Genomic DNA, 18,594 nt, shown 5'->3' on the forward strand with positions numbered 1-18,594 from the left:
TGGGGGAGGGAGTCCGAAGCTCTCGGCGCGGCGGGGAGCTGGTGAGAGCCGAGGGCCCGGGCGGCGGGTCACCGCCCCGGGCGGCGAGAGGCTGGCGCTGACCGGGGAGAATTGGCACCGCGGCTGCGGTTCCGAGGGGGTCGGCAGCAGCGCCCCGGGAGAACGCTCCAAGCGGGAAGGACTGACAGCGGCCGCTGAGGGGCCAGCCGGCCGGCGAGCAAGCCTGCAGGGACGCCAGGCGTGTTCGGCGTCTGCACCGTGCGCCCTCACCTCAGTTGTCTAAACTTCAGGCTCCCTTCCACCCTCCCTCCGCGCCCGGAGTCAACAACTTCTTCACCCCCCTCCGCCCCCGCCCTAACCTCCGTCAGCCCGGGAGCTCGCCCGCGCGGCGGGGACCAGGAACCTCCGGGTGCTGAGATGTGGCCGTGAGGCGTTGGCGGGCGGCGAGGAGAAGCTCGGCGGCGCCCGGGAGCCGGACGGCGGTTTGGTCGGGGGCGGTCCGGGGCTCAGGGCCGCGAGCTCTCCCCGCCTGCTGCTGCTGCTGCCGCCGTCGTCGTCCCCGCTGCCCGCGCTGTGCAAGCAGCCACCGGAGCTGCCAAGCGCCAAGGCCGCGGAGATGTCGTCGTCGCCGCCGTCGCCTCCGGCGGCGGGGGCTGCCAGCGCCGCCATCTCGGCCTCGGAGAAAGTAGACGGCTTCACCCGGAAATCGGTGCGCAAAGCACAGAAGCAGAAGCGCTCCCAGGGCTCGTCGCAGTTCCGCAGCCAGGGCAGCCAGCCGGAGCTTTCCCCCTTGCCCCAGCTCAAAGGTAAGCGCGTCCGAGGGCGCAGCCAAGGCGGCGGCAGCGAGCGCGGGGGCTGGCTGGCTCGGCTCGCCCCGGCGCCGGCTGTGCCATTTCCTTGCTTGGGGTTCGCGGAGTGCCGGGGTGTCCCCGCCGTCCGGATAGGTTGGATGCTAGGACTCCTGCTTCTCACTTCTCCGTCTTTCACCTTAACTCTTTCCCATCTCAGGGGAGGCCAGCACCCTCCCCACCTGCGCGCTGGCTTAACCTGCGCTTCCGATTGGGACCTGCGCCTCGCCTCTCGCTCACACCTGTGCTTTACAGGTCTTGCCTTAACGCCCTGCCTTTGTTGTCTGGTCTTCTTCACTTTCCCGAATCTCAGCCCCTCTCTTGGGCCACTCTTCGTCGTCCTTTACTTTCTACTGTTAGCAAGCCGTCTGCACCCACACGGGCCTCCACTCCCCATCCCGTTGATTGTATCTGGAATCCTGATTGTTAACAGCGATTGAAAGTTAGATGGCCTTCACGTGTGTGGGAATATCTCGAAGGGAAAAGGCTCAAGCTGGGGCCAGCATAGCGTCTTCTTGATTGGTTCGTTGGTTTAGGAGACCCCCTAAGTTGAAGGCGGCACTTAGGGTCGGGGTTGGGGGAAGGAGTGTGTGGTGTGGCTTTGCGATGCAGTGGGAACTTGGTTCGCCTGGCAGCGATGCAGAGACTTTGTGGGTTTGTACAGTCATTCAAGTTGCTGTCCGTGCCTAATGCCTTGAAGAAGTAGTTGGCACTCCTTTTGGCGCACACACTTTTCCCACTGGAGTGAGAGGTTTTTCAATAAGTTTCTCTAGGGTTCTCACCTATTCATTGTGAATTACTAACTTTCAATTTTGCAACTGAAATGCCGGTTCCTTGTGAGGTACAATTGACTATGGAACCAAATGACCATGCTGTTAGATGTTTAAAAAATGTTTGCAACAGAAACCTCAAGGAACTCAGAGCATAGTTCGTGCAAGGCGAGAAAATGAAAGGTTCATAGTAAAATAGATAAATGTTCTGATTTCTCAGTCTATTTGGGAAAAAAAAAAAACGTTTCTCCAAGGCCAGACTGATTCGAATTTGTTTTGGGCCTGTGAGCCCAGCCTTAGCTTGGCAGGGAGTTTAAAGAAAACCCCAGATGGGATCACAGGTGACTTCAGATGGCTCTGGAACCCCGTTCAGTCCACGTGCTGTGCTGCCTCTTGGGGTGCATAGAAACCAAGGACATCTGCCTGCCAAGTTCAGACTGGCTTTTGAAAAGAGATTTTACCATGTCTTTAGTCTGTGCTCTGGCATGCCACTTGACTGCTCTTTAGCATACAAAAATTTAAAATTGTACATGAGGTAGTGAGTTGTATACCACAATGATAGGCATTGCCGAGACTGTATTAAAGGATGTACATCTTACCCATCAGGACATTGATTTGCTGTTCATAGATTTTAAATTTTATACTTAATTAAAACATCATGATTGCTTTTATGCTGATTTTTTTCAAATTGTTTTTGCATATTCAAGATTTAGTGTTAACGTTTTTCTTTCGTGTTTATTTAACTTGATTTTTAGTAAAGTGTTTTGGTTCCTTAATATTATACTCATTAATATATTCAGTTTAAAAAGAATAATATTAAACATACGGTTAGTTTTAACTAGAAGATGTAGCTCTAATACGCTTTGCTTTTAAAAACCTGGCAGATAAATGCATAGACTCAGTAATCATCCAGGTTAAGTGGTTCTGGTTCAACAAATTGAAGGTGCTATGAGTGTTTTGTTTATGGTATTTGGTTAGTATTAGAAAAAAATAAAGTTGGAAATTTAAATTCTGGGTATTTTCATTAAAAAGCTATCATAAGGAAAATTATGATTGCAAGCTAAACTTAAGCAAATATGGGAAAAAGCAAGATGCTTACTTGGGTTAACTGGCTAAAAGGAAAAAGTACTTTTACTCCAGAGCCAGTATACTTGAAAAGTTATTCTCAAAAAAAAAAAAAAAAAGTTGGTTGACTTGGTACTTCGGCATTGTACTTGCTGTGACAGCATTGTGTTTTTCCTGTCACTGGTAGTTCTTCCCGTTTGTGGCCTTAACCAAAAAGACAAAACAAGCACAAATGAAAAAACCAAACCAGTGGAAAGCCCTGTGTGCATGAAAGAGACTTTTTCTTGCTGCTCTGAAATAGGATCTTCCTGTGGAGTGATTCAGAAATCTGGGGGCATCCAAGATCTACAAGTGTTTATGCCAGCCTACTTATGTTACACTTTGTCCACATGGCTCTCACCTGGAAAGTTGCCAGCTAGTTTTCCACAAAGTGTACTGTGAGTGAGGATTAACAAAATAATTTGACCTTTTCCTCTGGAAGAAGTTTATTTGTGTAAAATCGTTTAGTAAGTTAGTTCTAGGATTTTAGTGACAAGCATGTTTGCAATAAATTCTTATTGTAGAAAGTATTTACTAAACTAGCTTTAATTTTTTTTAATGAAAAACTCCTGAAAATTAGGCTGCTTTATATTGTAAAGCTTAAATTTTTTTTTCAAAACACATTAAAATCTGTTCTGTAAACTCCTTTGAGAACTAGCTAGAAAATTAAGTTAGGAGCATTTTACCATTTTTTTTCTCATATTTAAAATGTATGTTAGGGAAGTGAGAGGTGCATCTTAGCTGTTAAGATGCCCACACTCCACATGGAAATTCTTGGATTCAACTCCTGGCGGTGCTCCTGGTCTTGGCTTCCCCGCGATGCAGACCTGGGAGGCAGCAGTGATGGCTAATTGAGTTCTTTCCACCGGTGTGTGTCTGTGTGCTGGCCGCCTGCCTGGCCTAGTGGAGTTGTTTGATCTGGGTGGTGAGCCCGCAGTTGGGGCCTTACTCTGCAACCACAACAAGTTGTCTTAGCGTAGGACCTAATTTTTCCACCTTAAACTTTTCATATCCTAACCAGCAATTAGGAAATGTTTAACTTTTTGAAAATCTGCTATTCACAGTAGAAAGCTTCTTCAGTCTTTTGGACCTGTTTAAGGATTGGTTTGGTAAAGTACCTGATGCCTTATGTTTGAGAGTTTTGTATTTTTAAATAATTTTATCTTTCTGTACATTTAAGTATTAAACAATATTTTTCGTAATAAATGAAACAGCCCTAAGATGTGCAACCCTTCGTCCCTGTTCTCTCCTTTTTCACACCTTGTAAAGTAATGGTGTCATATGACAAGCCATGGGTCAGTGTAGTTTACTAATATTTCTTTTTGAATCTTTTAAGGAGATTTTTACAGTTTGTTTGAGAAGCAGAGAAAAGAGAAAGCTGCCATCTTGTGGTTCGCTCTCCACTCTCCGAGTGCTCCTGACACCTGGGCTGGGCCAGGCCTGGCCAGGCCTGACCAGGCCAAGGGCTGGGAACTCAAGCCAGCTCTTCAATGTCAGTGGCTGGGACCCAGCTGCTGGAGCCACCACCTGTTGCCCCACAGGACATGTGTTAGCAGGAAATCTGGAGACTCGATCCATTTCTCCCAGGTGTGTGGCAGGAACTCAGCTATTTGAACTGTGAACCTGCTGCCTTCCAGGGTCCTCCTTAGCTGCAACCAGGTGTGGAGTTGGGACTCAAACCCAGGCCTCAAGAGGCTCAACTTGGGTCTTGATTGTTATGCCAAATATCCATCCTCAAATACTGGGCTTCATTAGGTTATCTCAGCAAGTTTGGCAAGACCGTTATCAGTCACATTTTATTGATGAGGTTTAGTCTTGTTTCAGGCCTGTGATTATTTGTTTGGATGGTGTCACAACTGACACTGGGACCCGGGTCAGTTATTTCAGGTCATTGTCCATACCTACAATGGCATGATACACTAAATAGCAGAATGTTGAACTTGTGACCGTAGCTGAAGAACTATACTATCCTTGTAATATGGAATGAAACTGCAGGAGGAAATGTAGGTCTAGATCCTGTGCCTGTGGAACTGTATCTTGAAAAACAATAATAAAATTAAAACATGATTTCATGTTTTTTTAATTATTTGTTTTATGTAAATTTGAAGTAGGATGATAATAGATTTGGTTCACTGGGGTTAGTCCTGGGTAACAGGTAAATTTCTTTTTTTTTTTTTTGAAGATTTATTTATTTTTATTGGAAAGTCAGATATATAATAGAGAGGAGAAGAGACAGAAATATCTTCCATCCAATGATTCACTCCCCAAGTGACCGCAAAGGCCGGTGCTGTGCTGATCCGAAGCCAGGAGCCTGGAACTTCCTCCGGGTCTCCCACATGGGTACAGGGCCCCAAGGCTTTGGGCCATCCTTCACTGCTTTCCCAGGCCACAAGCAGGGAGCTGGATGGGAAGTGGGGCTGCCAGGATTACAACTGGCACCCATATGGGATCCCGGTGCATTCAAGGCGAGGACTTTAGCTGCTAGGCCATGGCGCCAGGCCCAGAAAAGGTAAATTTCTAATCTGAGTAATTTTCCTTATCTGTAAAATTATCAGGATAATGCCCTCTGCTTCCCCAGGATTTTGAGAATTAACTGAAATAATATAAATGCCTAAAAACTGGCATAGACTAGTAGTTCGCATCCTTGTTTTCCCTATTTCGTATTTTAAAATACGGAATAAATTTTAAAATGAAGGATTTGAAGGATTATTCATAGTGTTACTCAAATAGTAAATTAATAAAGTATTATTTATAATCAGTTTTCAAATGTGATTTACATGAATTGTGAAGATGCAGCATTTTTTAGTATGAATATAAAAGTGGAAATACAGTAAAGTTAGACTCTTTAAAATAATAAAAATTGTGATAATAATTTTTTCCTCCAAGCAAAGGATTTGAATTGCTGAGTCAGTTGGTGTAGCTGTGTGTTTGTTAGGACACCCCCAGTAAATAGGACAGAACAGACTGGAACCTGTTTTCAGGTCCCCTTTAGCCAAGGTGAAGAGCTTCCCCACAGCTCAGATGCCTTACTGATCTGCTCTGAGAAATTGGTCCCCTGGAAGCGCTGCAGTCAGCCAGTAATGGGGGTTGGTTGAACGCCTTGCTTGCTTTTGGGGGAACATGGAAGTTATGTGTGCACGCTTCCTGGAGGTATATGTTCTGCTTAGATAATTGTGGAATAAGAATAATTTGAAGTCTCTTTGTTGATGCTGGGGAAATATTACTACTCAATTTTTAAGGTTTATAGATCTCAGAGTTAACATCATTCTATCTAAACACAATACCCCTTTTTGTAATTGAGGGAACTGTAAGAAAAGAATTTGCTACAAAGGAATATAACCTTTTAGCTGTGCCTGGAAGCCTTGTCATATCGTTTCTGAAGACATATTTAAAACATTTTTATAATTTTATAGTTGTATACAATACGTCTTAGAAAAACTGGCTAAATCTAGTGTCAGTTGCTAGTCTTCAAATTAGAAAGTTTGCTATTTAAGTCTGAGTTTTTGGGCCCTGCTCAGTAGCCTAGTGGCTAAAATCCTCGCCTCCCATATGGGTGCCAGGTCATGTCCTGGTGGCCCCACTTCCCATCCAGCTCCTTGTGGCCTGGGAAAGCAGTTGAGGACGGCCCAAAGCCTTGGGACCCTGCACCCGTGTGGGAGACCTTGAAGAAGCTTCGAATTGGCCTAGTTCAGGCCGTTGCGGCTGCTTGGGGAGTGAATCATCAGATGGAAGATCTTCCTCTCTGTCTCTTCTCTTCTGTGTATATCTGACTTTCCAATAAAAATAAATAAATTAAAAAGTCTGAGTTTTTGACATCTTTAAAATTCCTATTTAGAATCATACCCCTCCCCCTTTTTGTTAGCTTCTGATTCTTTAATTTTGTCTTATGAACCTAATTGAATAAAATGATAATGCAGAAAAATGTGTTTGGTAAAATAGTGCGAGCCCTGGAGTAGTGCTCTATCCTGGAATAGTAAGCTGTCTTATGGCATCAGAGATGACTCACGGTTGCTCGGGGCTAATTGTTTAACCCGGTGAACTCCAGCTTAGCCATCCTCACCTGCAGAATAACACTGCCCCTTGGATAAGAATCACAAAGATGAATTAGTCTTTTTTAAGAATTAGTCTTTAATAGTTATTGTGCCTTTGGATTTTTGCACTTAGTTTTTATAAAATTTAGCTTTTTTCAGTTGTAAGTAGTTGGAGATCAAGAGTAGGATTTTTTTTTTGTCTTTGTCATGTGCTTAACACTCCACTGCTCAATCTTTGCTATACACTTGAGAGCTTTAATAGTGTCCCCATTCTCAAGAGTAGTTCTAATTAGTTGGTCTAAGGTGAACCCATGTGTATGTGTGTGTTTTTAAAGTCTCCCAGAGTGGTGATATGCAGCCAGAGTTGGGAATCACTGATTTAGCATTGTCTATTGATTTCATTCACTAATTCAGACTTGGTCATGGCTCAGCCGGTTAACATTCCTTGCTGTTTGCACTTGCCTCTCTTAAACCACGCTGCGCCCTGTGGCTGGTGATGAGGCTGCTGTTAGACTCTGGCATTTTTTATTTGACAAAATGAATCTATTAGATTTTGCCGTAGTTACCTAATGAAAGCTTAACTGTTATCATTTGATACCAGGTAATCAGTTTTCTTTGATTTTTAAGAAAGAAAAATTTTTTAAGAGCTGGAGTTGAGCTACTAACTAAAATTGACAACACATGATAGAAGCTTGCCTTGTTTTAACTCCTTCATGCAGAATAGGTGGTCATCCCACCCACTTTGAAATATAAAACTGATTTCCTGTCTGTGCGCATAGCCTTTTTCTGATTCTTGAAGATCTAGACCTACCTAAACTACTTCTGCATATGTTATATACAGATACTGAACATAAACTATCTTGGACTTGACTGTTTCTGAGCAAACCTTCTATTTGCTTCTTCAGAGTGTTTTCATGTGAAACATTTGGCTTAGTTTTGACCACACGTCATTATTGAAGGTCATGCAGTGAGGTCTCACGGCAGTTCTTTTTTTAGGATTCAATTTTTTTTTATTGGAAAGTCTGATATACAGAGAGGAGGAGAGAGAGGAAGATACAGATTCCATGGTGTAATTGTGGGCACTTTGGACTCTGAGCCCAGAAAAAGAGAGGAAGATACTCCGTTGGTTGATTCACTCCCCAAGTGGCTGCAGCGGTCAAGCCGAAGCCAGGAGCCCGGAACTCTTCCGGGTCTCCCACATGGGTGCAGGGTCCCAAGGCTTTGGGCCTTCCTTGACTGTTTTCCCAGGCCACAAGCAGGGAGCTGGATGGGAAGTGGGGTCACTGGGACATGAACCAGAGCCCATGTGAGATCTCAGTGCATTCAAGGTGAGGATTTTAGCCGCTAGGCTACTGCACAGGTCCCTCAGAGCAGTTCTTATTTCTCTTTGGCCTCTCTGCTGACCACTTAGGTTTGTTGACTTGTTGTTTTGGATGAGTATTTAGTTGTTATGTAGTTGATGTCTTTCTCCAGATTGAGAAGAAATTTTTTTGTGAAAGTAGAAGTCATTATCTGCTTTTCGTAGCCTATTATGGTACCAAATACAGTATCCTGTGCGGAATAAAAACATCTTGGTTTTGTTTGTTTCAGAGGCAGAGACAGTTTCCACTGCTGCTAAACTCCCCAGCTGTGGGGAGGGGGGGCTGGGGGGGGTGCAAGGGTGGAACATGGACACAATCCAGGTCTCACTTGAGTGGCAGGAACCCAGTTACTTGCGCCATGATCACTGCCTCCCAATCTTTAAGCAGGAGAAGTTGGAGTCCAGGGTCAGGTGTACAACCCGAGTACTGGGACACGAGACCCAGGCCTTCAGAGTGGTGCTGAGCCACCAGGCTGATGCCTGTGCCGGAATCATTGTGTTGGTGGAAGAACCTACCTGTTGGGTCTCTTCTAGTCACCAGCCCACACACCTGCCAACATTTATAGTTTGTTATTCAGAGATGTTTCATGTTACCTACCAGAGAGCGATTCTTTCCTGTTTTGCCTTGGGTTTTCATATTTTTATACCTAAAACTGGTTCCAGTTAATTTAAAATAAACGAATTCTGGATTCTTAATACTTTGACAGTGCATGTGTACTTGAAACAGATGATTATTTATTCGTGTATTTTGCCAGTGACTAGTGTGTGAGATATAACACTAGTGATAGATTTATTGTTAAGAAAGTTACTGTATAAGGTTTGTGTGGAAAAATAACTTGATTACTCTCCAAACATGGTCATATGCATTTTAAAAAGTGAAATGATTAGTTTGCAGTAATTTACAAGTTTGAAGTGCAGTCATTATTTATAAGGTTGTCCTTGAAGGAGATGAAAGGATCAAATTTAAAATGTAATTACTAGTTGTGCATTATTATGTAACTAGGAATCTAAATACTTTGCTGAAAGAGTTGTGCATGACAGGCTGGGTTTATGCAAAACACACAGTACTTGTCTGAGCAGGATAATTGACTAATAAGCAGTTTCAAGCCTAATTTTTGCATTTATCTTTTTGAACTCTTCCCTAAAGAAATTGGTTTATGTTGGCATTTTGAGTGAATAATGAAGAATTTTAGAAACTCTGTAGTTTCCTTCCAGAAAAAAAGTTTGAAAGATTTATTTATTTTGAAATTCCAAAGTTACATAGAGAAAGTGAGAGATGGAGAGATGGATCTTCCATCCACTGGTCACTCTCCAGGTGGCTGAAGTGGCCAGGCCTGGGCCAGGCTAAGGCTGGGAGCCAGCAGCTTCTTCCAGGTCTCCCACGTGGGTCTGTTTTTTCCAAGACATTAGCAGGAGCTGGATTGCAAGTGCAGTATCGGAAGTACAAACGGGTGCCCATCAGGGACACAGATCCGTGCTGGTGTCACAGGCAGCAGCTTCACCCACCACGCCACAGTGCCAGATTCTGCAATTTTGATGATATTTCTAAGATTTCAACTTGTGTTGATAATTTGCTGACTAAGATGGGTTCTCAAGCTCAGATTCAGAGGACCTATATTTGGCCCGAAGGAAGGATTTCTAGAGAACATACTCCTCCTGCTGGAAGGACGGTGCTAACTGCACCTACTGCAGCCTTACTGTGAGGTTGCTTTGCAGTGCTGAATGGCACTCCCGAGTCATTCTGGTTCACACGTGTTCTGAATAAATAGCCATCTTGTCATCAGATAAACATACTTGCAAGTAGGCAGAAGCTGAGATACTGTCTCAGGTTTTGCTTAGTTGGTGAATGAATTGTATATACAGTAGTTAAAGAGGTTTAATGCCTCAAATAAGGGTTTAATGACCGGAATGCCAAATCTGAAATAAGGCTTTGACAATTACATATTTAATTGTTTTTGCCTTTATTTTGCATTTACTGGTGAAGGGTTATAGTGATTCCCCAAACTGATGATTACTTGAACTCACCAGTGATCCCATTCCTGTAACTTGTCAGAAATAGAAAATTTTACAGCCCCTGAATTTTTTTTTGTAATTATTTATTTATAAGGCAAAGTTGGAAGGAAGGAGGGAGAGGGAGGGAGATAAGGAGGGAGAGAGAGAGGTATCTTTGATCTGCTGATTCAGTCTCCGAATGTTTTTAACGGCCAAGAACCAGGAGGGCTTGGGCCATCCTCCACTGCTTTCTAGTTACGTTAGCTGGGCGCTCGATTGGAAGTGGAGTAGCTGGGACTGGAACCGGCTTCCTGGTGGGATGCTGGTGGCAGTGATTTTACCCACTACAGTGAAGTCTAAAAGGTCCACCTAAAGAAAGAATAACATGTGCAGAGCCATGGAGAAGTGAGCATGGTGTGAGTTTGGGACTAGCCAGCAGTTTTTTGTGTGGTCATGATATAGAATCTGACAGTGGACTGGCTAGAGCTGAGAAAAGAGCAACAGCATCTAGGTCATAGTATTAAAACATTTTAATTTTTAAATTGACATATAGTAACTACATATTTAAGGGGTACATTGTAACATTTCAGTACATATATGTACAATGTGAAGTACTCAGAATAATTGGCGTCTGTCACCTCTGACACACTGCTATGCTAACTTGAATGGATATGGCTATTCTGCATTGAAAACTGAAGTGATGTGAGGCATCTGTTGGGAGATGAGAAACTAACATTTGTTAGATGCTGGCACACTGATCCAGGGAAGAGAAGAGGTGGCAGTAAGCAGGCAGAGTGGTACCACAGACAGGGCTTGGCGAGAGGGCACAGCCAACCATGAAACATTCTGAGATGACCAGCCAGATTTGTGATAGCAATCTGTTGAAAAGGAAAAGACGACGACAGGTTGGTTTGGGAGAACGGGCTAAAGAACCTGTGGAAGATCTTCTGTGCGGCTGCCTTGGATCTGGAGCTAACACGAGATCTGTGCTAGAGGCAAGAGTGTGGGAATCTAGCTTCTCCATGGCATTGGAGGTGATGGAAGTAAAAGTGACTGTCCACTTGAAAATACAGAATGAGAAGAGCCCAAGGTATTACCAGCATTCAGATGGTGATCAAAGGAAAAAGACTGCTAGAGTGAGGAAAAATAGTGAAGGCAATAATCCAGAAACTGGGAAATGGGTCGAGAATTGTAACAAGAAGTGACAAATCAGACAAGATCCGAAGAATGTCCTTGGGTTGGGTCATTTTTAGATGACACCAATGACTTGAGAGGTGTTCATAGGGTCGGTAGAATGTCTGCAAGAAAACATATGTTGTGTAAGTAGAGTCAGTAAGTGTGGACATCTCTCAGGAAATTTGGCAGTAGCTGATGGGTGGAGAATAAATTCTAGAGAGAGGACCAGTTCGGGGATTACTTTACTAGGCCAGGTGGGACAGGATGTGACTTGGGCTAAGGTGGTAGCAGTAGATGTGGAGAGAAAGAGATACATTGGAGATATACGTTAGATAGGAACTGTTCCCAAGTTGTCAGGAAGGGAGAGGTGTGCTCAAGGGTCTTTGACTCCTGGGTATTGTTCTAGCTTGAATGTAGATGTTAGGAATACAGCTCACTACTGAGAAGGAATCTGGTGCAGAGGGAAAAGCCAGGCTTTAGTTTTAATTTTGAGATGCCTGTTAGAAGCCCAGTTCTAAAATATCGGATATGTGAATCAAAAAGTACCCATTTGATAATTTCCCTGACTTCCAAATAATTATTTTAAGCTTTAATAGCCTGCCTTGACTTTAAAGTTTGCTTCTTAGAAGATGTCCATAGTTTGGTTTGCTGGCCGTTTAGTTCTTCTGATGGGATTGGGACTATCCATTGATGTCCTTGGAATATGTGTGAAAGAAGTCACAAAATATGGACTGGATGTACACAAAAATACAGTTAGACTAACCGGACCGTCTGCTTTCTGCCTTTACTTCAGATTCACAAGCAGTTGTGGTTGTTCTGTTATTTACTGAATGAAAGCCAAGGCTATTCAATTGGTTTTAAGAAGCATCATCTTATATCATATACCAATTCACCATCTTACAGTGATTTACAACTGGACAATGTTCACATGCAGCACAAACTTGTTAGTGTTTTGTAGATGAAGAAACAAAAGCCTAAGCAGGTTATTTTCTGGGCTAGGTAATTTAGAACTTGATCTTTCAAGTTGGTTACTGATTTGTCCCCTGTAATGTTAAACTGAAGATGTGTGTTGCTTGCAGTAAAGCAGAAATGAACATCACATTTCCTAATGACAAAAGAAAAATACCTGTAATTGTGAGCCTTGAGGTGTCTTAGCATCATCTTTTCCAGGAATTCTGAAAGCAGGAAATCTTTGCTGCTTAAATTCTCCCAAGATGAAATGTTTGTCTTTGTTGTCTCCCTATTAGTATTGTCCCCTGCCACCACTTTAAATAACCTTTTTTTCTGCAAAACTTTCAGAGCATTTGTTTATGAATGAGTACTGAGAAACAAAACAAACTGTTAGGACTTGTGTCTGTTATAGCTAGGATTATAATTTGAAGTGATTAGCTACTCAGTTGAAATCTATTTCAACAAAATTATGATTTGTAATTAGCATATTGGAGAAACTGTAGGTGATCAAGATCAGACTACTTATTTCCACTTCTTTTAAAATGCTGGGTGTATGTACTTCCCTCTATATTAAAGTTTTGAAAACATTTTTTAAAATACTCTGACCATATTAGCATATGGTCTTAATAATTTTTTTTTTAAATTTGAGAGAGGAAAAGATGTTGGGGCAAGAAAACTGAGACTTAAACAGAAAAGGTAATGTGAGCTAATTTACCACTTTATTGTTTTAATTTTCCTAGTAAAAAGCTCCAGACAACTGTGTCATCTGTCAGTAGTTTCCCACATGGCTTTGGACTTGCAATGAATGAGGGAAATTAACTTCAAAGTGGAAATAAAGTAGCACATATAACAAGGGGATGCATTTCAGATGCATTCATTTTCCACAATCATATTTCGTTTGTAGGAAATTTTGATCAGTCATTTATGTAGGAGGAGTAAAAATAATCCAACTGTTACCAGATATCCAGGTGCTGGTTGTTATATTTCTACATATTTCAATTTATTTTTTTTTGAAAGGCAGAATGACAGAAATAAGCAAGATCTTAGGTCAGTTGATTCACAAATTACTCCAACAGCCGGGACTGGGCCAGGATGAAGCCAGGAGCCTGGAACTCAGTTCTGCTCTCCCATGGGGGTACTTGGGCCACTGCCATTCACTGCTGTCCTGGCCCCCGCAGTAGCAGCAAATCATCACTGCACTTTGGGACCCGAGTGTTGCCGCCTGCTGGGATATTTCATATATATTATAACATGTTTTAATTTAGATCAGCTGCATCACCTGACACAAAATATATTTTAACATATTTTGAGAACCTTTTTTTTAACATCTAGAGAAGTAGCTTCTCTGGAATCAGAATGACTATTTTAGGGTACAATGCTTGCTGTGAGTCATAAGTGAGTCTCAGTTTTCATGGTTTTCTAAAATAAACTCATTTAAGGAATATGCAATGAGATGTCATTTCTTTTATAATGGCTTTATTATTTTTTGTAAAAACTCAGGCTAATTTAAAAATAACTCAGGACTATTTCAGGTCTGGCATTGTGGCACGTTAGATTGAGCTATTGCCTGGGACGCCTGTATTCCATAACTGAGCGCCAGTTTGAGTCCTGGCTGCTCCATGCTTCAGATCCAGCATCCTGGGAATGTGCTGTGGGGACACTGGAAAACACCTCCAGTCCTTGGGTTTCTGCCATCCATAGGGGAGAGTTTGGAGGAGTCTCTGGCTTCCATCTCCAGCCTGTCCTACCGCTAGCTTTTGTGGGCATTTTGGAGAGTGAATGAACCAGGGGAGGGAAGATTTAGCTCTGTTTCTCTCTGTGTGTCACTCTGCCTCTTGAATAAATAAATCTTAGCAAAAAGTAGTGTTACAAAACACTGGAAAATAAATAACGTAATTCTCTCTTTTTAAAAGATGTGATTATTTATTTGAAAGGCATAATTAGAGAGACAGAAGGTGGGACAAGAAAGGACTGAAGAGAGCAAGAGACAGACACAGAGGTCTTTCCTTTGCTGGGTCATGCCTCCAACAGCCCAGATGGCCCAAACGGGAGTGGTCTAAAGCCAGGAGCTTCATGGGGGCCTCTTGGGTGGGTGCAGTGGCCCCATAGCTTTCACAGGTGCATCAGCAGGGAGCTGGGTCATAAATGGAGCAGCTGCGACCAGTGCCCCCAAGGGGTTGCCAGCACCACAGATGGTGGATTTACACGCTGTACCACAGCACTGACCCCAGGAGCATACTTCTGACAAGAAATATAACAGTCAATTGAGCATTTTTCCCAAAGTTTTTATATCTGTAAGCACTTAACCCGTTTATAACTTTGGTTTTAAATTCCTTGTTAATAGGAGATGAGAGAATAATTTCTGAGAGTAATAGTATTTAAATTTAGCAGTTATATGTAAATCTCTTGAAAATTCCAGAAAACATATGCTACTTGTATATAATTCCAGGGTTCTCAGATTTGTCTGCTATCACCCTGAAAGGCCCATCTTTAGTGATGACGTGGGGAGGTCATGTGTCTGTAGAGCTCAGGTCTTGCCCTGGGGACTTGTATGCCTTGTGAAAGTAGTTAGTCCTTAACACAGCAGCAGGTGTTCTACAGACCAGGTGGGAGTAGCTGCAGCAGCGGAATCTTCACAGTCAACAAAACTGACAACGGTGCAGTCCTCCATCCATCTATTAAAAAACCCATGTAATGCTTTCTTCCCCAGAGTCCCAAGTTGAGAAACAGAAGTACTTCTTAAAACTTGTTTTATTTAATGAGTGGCCAGGCTTGTATTCAAATTAAATTAAGGAAGTGACAAATATTCCATGTACTTCCTGGGAGACTGTCACTATTTGCTTCCGAAATCCTAGCTTGTACAACTCACAGAATCCGTATAATGTGCCCTGTTAGCTTCTCTCTATCCTGGTTTCTTTCCTGCTTCATGGAAATGAGTTTGGAATACAAGAAGAATTTTGAAATCTGTGTGTCCCATGCTGTACTGTTCTGGATATAGTTATAATTTGATGTCTATGTTTGTCCCACCATTTTTAATTTTAATGAAGCCACAAAACTTTAAGTTATATTTAGTCACAGAACTGTGAATCATTTGTTAATAAATGTTTCCATTGTTAATTTAGCATAGCTTCATCTCTAAAGTTTCAAATAAATCTGATTTTAGACTCATCGTTATTAATGTCTTAGGGATATTGCCAAAAAAAGCTACATGTCCTATATTCTGTGCCAGTTTCTTAAATTAGAATCTTGGATTGCATCCCCAGCTTGTCACTGTAGTGTGCTGCTGGGTTGCTATGATACAGTATTCATTCTGTAATCTGTAGCATGAATTCTATATGAGATCTTACTTTAGATTTAAAATATATGAACAGCAGTAATTGGGAATGTGGTAGATTTTTCCTTTAGTGAAAGATGCTTCTAAAGCTATTATTTCCATTTAAAATGATAATACCTGCTACTCCCAGTTATCTTTAAATGTGTAACTGAGTACTAATGATGAATAACATGAAATAGCTTGGTTATTCTTAACTTTGGTTTACCATATTGACTTTAATGAGAATGGGCAGGAAGCGGAGGACTGTGATAAGGACTGTATTAACATTTTAGTGTTGTACTTGGTACTTGAGATCTTTAAAGAAATGAACATATATTAGGTTTTTTGTTAAGGTGCGTTTAAGACAGTATTGTCAGTGCCTCGTTACAGGTGGCACTCCAGAGTATCTTACTGCACTGCATATTTAAAAAATTCAGTGTCCTGGGGACCAGTGCTGTAGTCTAGCAGCTAACGTCCTTACATTATATGTGCTGGGATCCCATATGAATGCTGATTCTAATCCTGGCGGCCTCGCTTCCCAGCCAGCTCCCTGCTTGTGACCAGGGAAAGCAGTTGAAGACAGCCCAAGGTCTTGTAACCCTGTACCTGCGTGGGAGACCCAGAAGAGGCTCTTGGCTCCTGGCTTTAGATCGGCATAGTTCCAGGCGTTGCGGCTGCTTGGGCAGTGAACCATCGGATGGAAGATCTTCCTCACTGTCTCTCCTCCTTTCTGTATATTGGACTTTCCAATAGAAAATAAAACAAATCTATAAAATAAATAAAATAATTTTAAAAATTCAGTGTCCTCTTACATAGCCATATTAACAAAATGGAAAGAGGCAATATTACTTTATGTATTGCTTTGGTGTTCCTGTTTACCCCAATTTTTTTTTAAAGATGTATTTATTTTTATTGGAAAGTCAGATATACTGAAAGAAGAGACTGAGAGGAAGCTCCTCCGTTTGTTGATTCACTTTCCAAGCAGACACAAGGGCCAGAACTGAGCCAATCCAAAGCCAGGAGCCCAGAGCCTCTTCCGGGTCTCCCACGTCGGTGCAGGGTCCCAAGGCTTTGGGATGTCCCTGAATGCCCTCCCACAAGCAGGGAGCTGGTTGGGAAGTGGAGCTGCCAGGATCAGAACTGGCACTCATATGGAATTCCAGTGCGTTCAAGGCAAGGAGGTTAGCTGCTAACCTACCTCACCGAACCCTGTTGTTTCTTTTAAATTATAGCCATTCTAGGACCTGGCGCAATAGCTCAATGGGTAAATCCTTGCCTTGCATGCAGTCAGGATCCCATATGGGCGCCAGATCGTGTCCCGGCTACTCTGCTTCCCATCCAGCTCCCTGCTTGTGGCCTGGAAAAGCAGTAGAGGATGACACAAAGCCTTGAGATCCTGCACCTGTGTTGGAGACCCAGAAGAAGCTCCTGGCTCCACTCTGGCTCAGCTCCAGCCTTTTAGGCCACTTGGAGAGTGAATCAGTGAACAGAAGATCTGTCTCTCCTTTTCCAATAAAAATTAAATAAATAAATCTTAAAGGTTTCAAATTACAGCCCTCCTATGTGAGGTGATGTCTTGCTGTGGTTATGATGTATGTTTCCATAATGATAATCACATCTTTTCATGTGTTTATGTCCATTTGTGTGTCCTTCTTGGAAAAGTCTCTTCAAATGCTTTTGCCAATTTTTTAATTGGGTTGTCTGTGAGTGTATGTGTGTGGTGCTATTGTAGGAATTCTTATCCTTTTTTATTTATTCATCTGTGTATTTGAAAGGCAGAGCTGAAGAGAGGAGAGACAAAAGTAAGACCTTCCATCTTCTGATTCACTCCGCATATGGCCACCACAGTTGGGGCTGGGCCATCCTGAAGCTAGGAGCTTCATCCTGGTTCCCATATGGGTGCCAGGGACCCATGTACTTAGGCCCTCTTTGCTGCTTTTCCGGATAGGAAGTGGAGCAGCTGGGCTTAACCTGCTCTGCCACTGTGCCACAGTGCTAGCTGCAAGAATTCTTTTTTTTGTTTCTAATAAAATTTTGTTTTTGTTTGAAAGACAGATTTTGCAGATAAACAATGAAAGAGAGAAGGTCTTCCATCCACTGGTTCACTTCCCAAATGGCTGCAGCCAGAACTGAGCTGATTCAAAACCAGCAGCTAGGAGCTTCTTTTGGATCCCATCTTGGATGCAAGGTCCTAAGGGCCTGGGCCATCCTTTGCCGCTTTCCCAGGAGAGGCAGAGAGCTGGGACCTGACCAGCACCCATATGGCAGGAGAGTCAGAGAGCTGGGACCTGACCGGCACCCATATGGGATGCCAGAGCTTGCAGATGAAGGATTAGCCTCTTGAGCCAGCACATTGGCCCCAATAATTCTTATCTTGATCAGGTTCCTTGGGCTTTTTGTTTTCTTGATGAAGGAAACACAGCTCTTTCACATTTTGATTAAGTCTTGAGTTAATGGCTTTTTTTTCTTGTTACTTATGCTTGTCGCATAACATCTAAATCCTATTCCAAATCTAGATTTGATCATGAAGGTTTTACCTATATGCTTTTCTCTAAGAACTTCATAATTTTAACCCTTTGGTTAAAATATAGATCTTTGACCTCATATTATATTTTTGTACAGGGTATAATACAAGTTCATTCTTTTGCGTATGACTATCCAGTTGTTCTAGAACTATCTGTTGAGAAGGTTGTGCTTTTTCTGTTAGATGGTTGTGGTCCCCTTATCGGAAATGTGTTGACTTGTGGTTTTATTTCTGGATTTCTCAGTCTGTTCCGTTGGTCTGTATACTCATGTTCTTGTGTCATTGCTCTGTCTTCACGACTGTTGCTTTTCAGTAAATTTTGAAATGGTGATATGTGAATCTTCCTGCTTTTTCAAGATTGTTTAGAATGCTCTGGGTGGCTTGCAGTGAAAGGTTATTTACGTGTGATCATTGTTCATACACCTTTCCCTATAATCACTATTTTAACTGTATTCCCTAAGTTTCTGCAGTTGATCTTAGCCAAAAGGCTGAGACGCGATATATTCCCTAAGTTTCTGTATGTTA

At 42.5% G+C, this 18,594-nt stretch overlaps 1 protein-coding gene across 1 annotated transcript in view; it reads left to right on the top strand.

The window, feature by feature from the left end:
• The first annotated feature begins 212 nt into the window (after positions 1-212).
• PPP2R5A (protein phosphatase 2 regulatory subunit B'alpha) overlaps positions 213-18,594 on the top strand; it is a 57,787-nt gene continuing 39,405 nt past the window's right edge. The window contains exon 1 of the mRNA XM_004578664.4: positions 213-806. Coding sequence (XP_004578721.3) covers positions 617-806 — 190 coding nt within the window. The 5' untranslated portion in view covers positions 213-616. The remainder of the gene's footprint in view (positions 807-18,594) is intronic.

The sequence above is a fragment of the Ochotona princeps genome, chromosome 10 (assembly GCF_030435755.1).
Source record: "Ochotona princeps isolate mOchPri1 chromosome 10, mOchPri1.hap1, whole genome shotgun sequence".
Lineage (NCBI taxonomy): Eukaryota > Metazoa > Chordata > Mammalia > Lagomorpha > Ochotonidae > Ochotona > Ochotona princeps.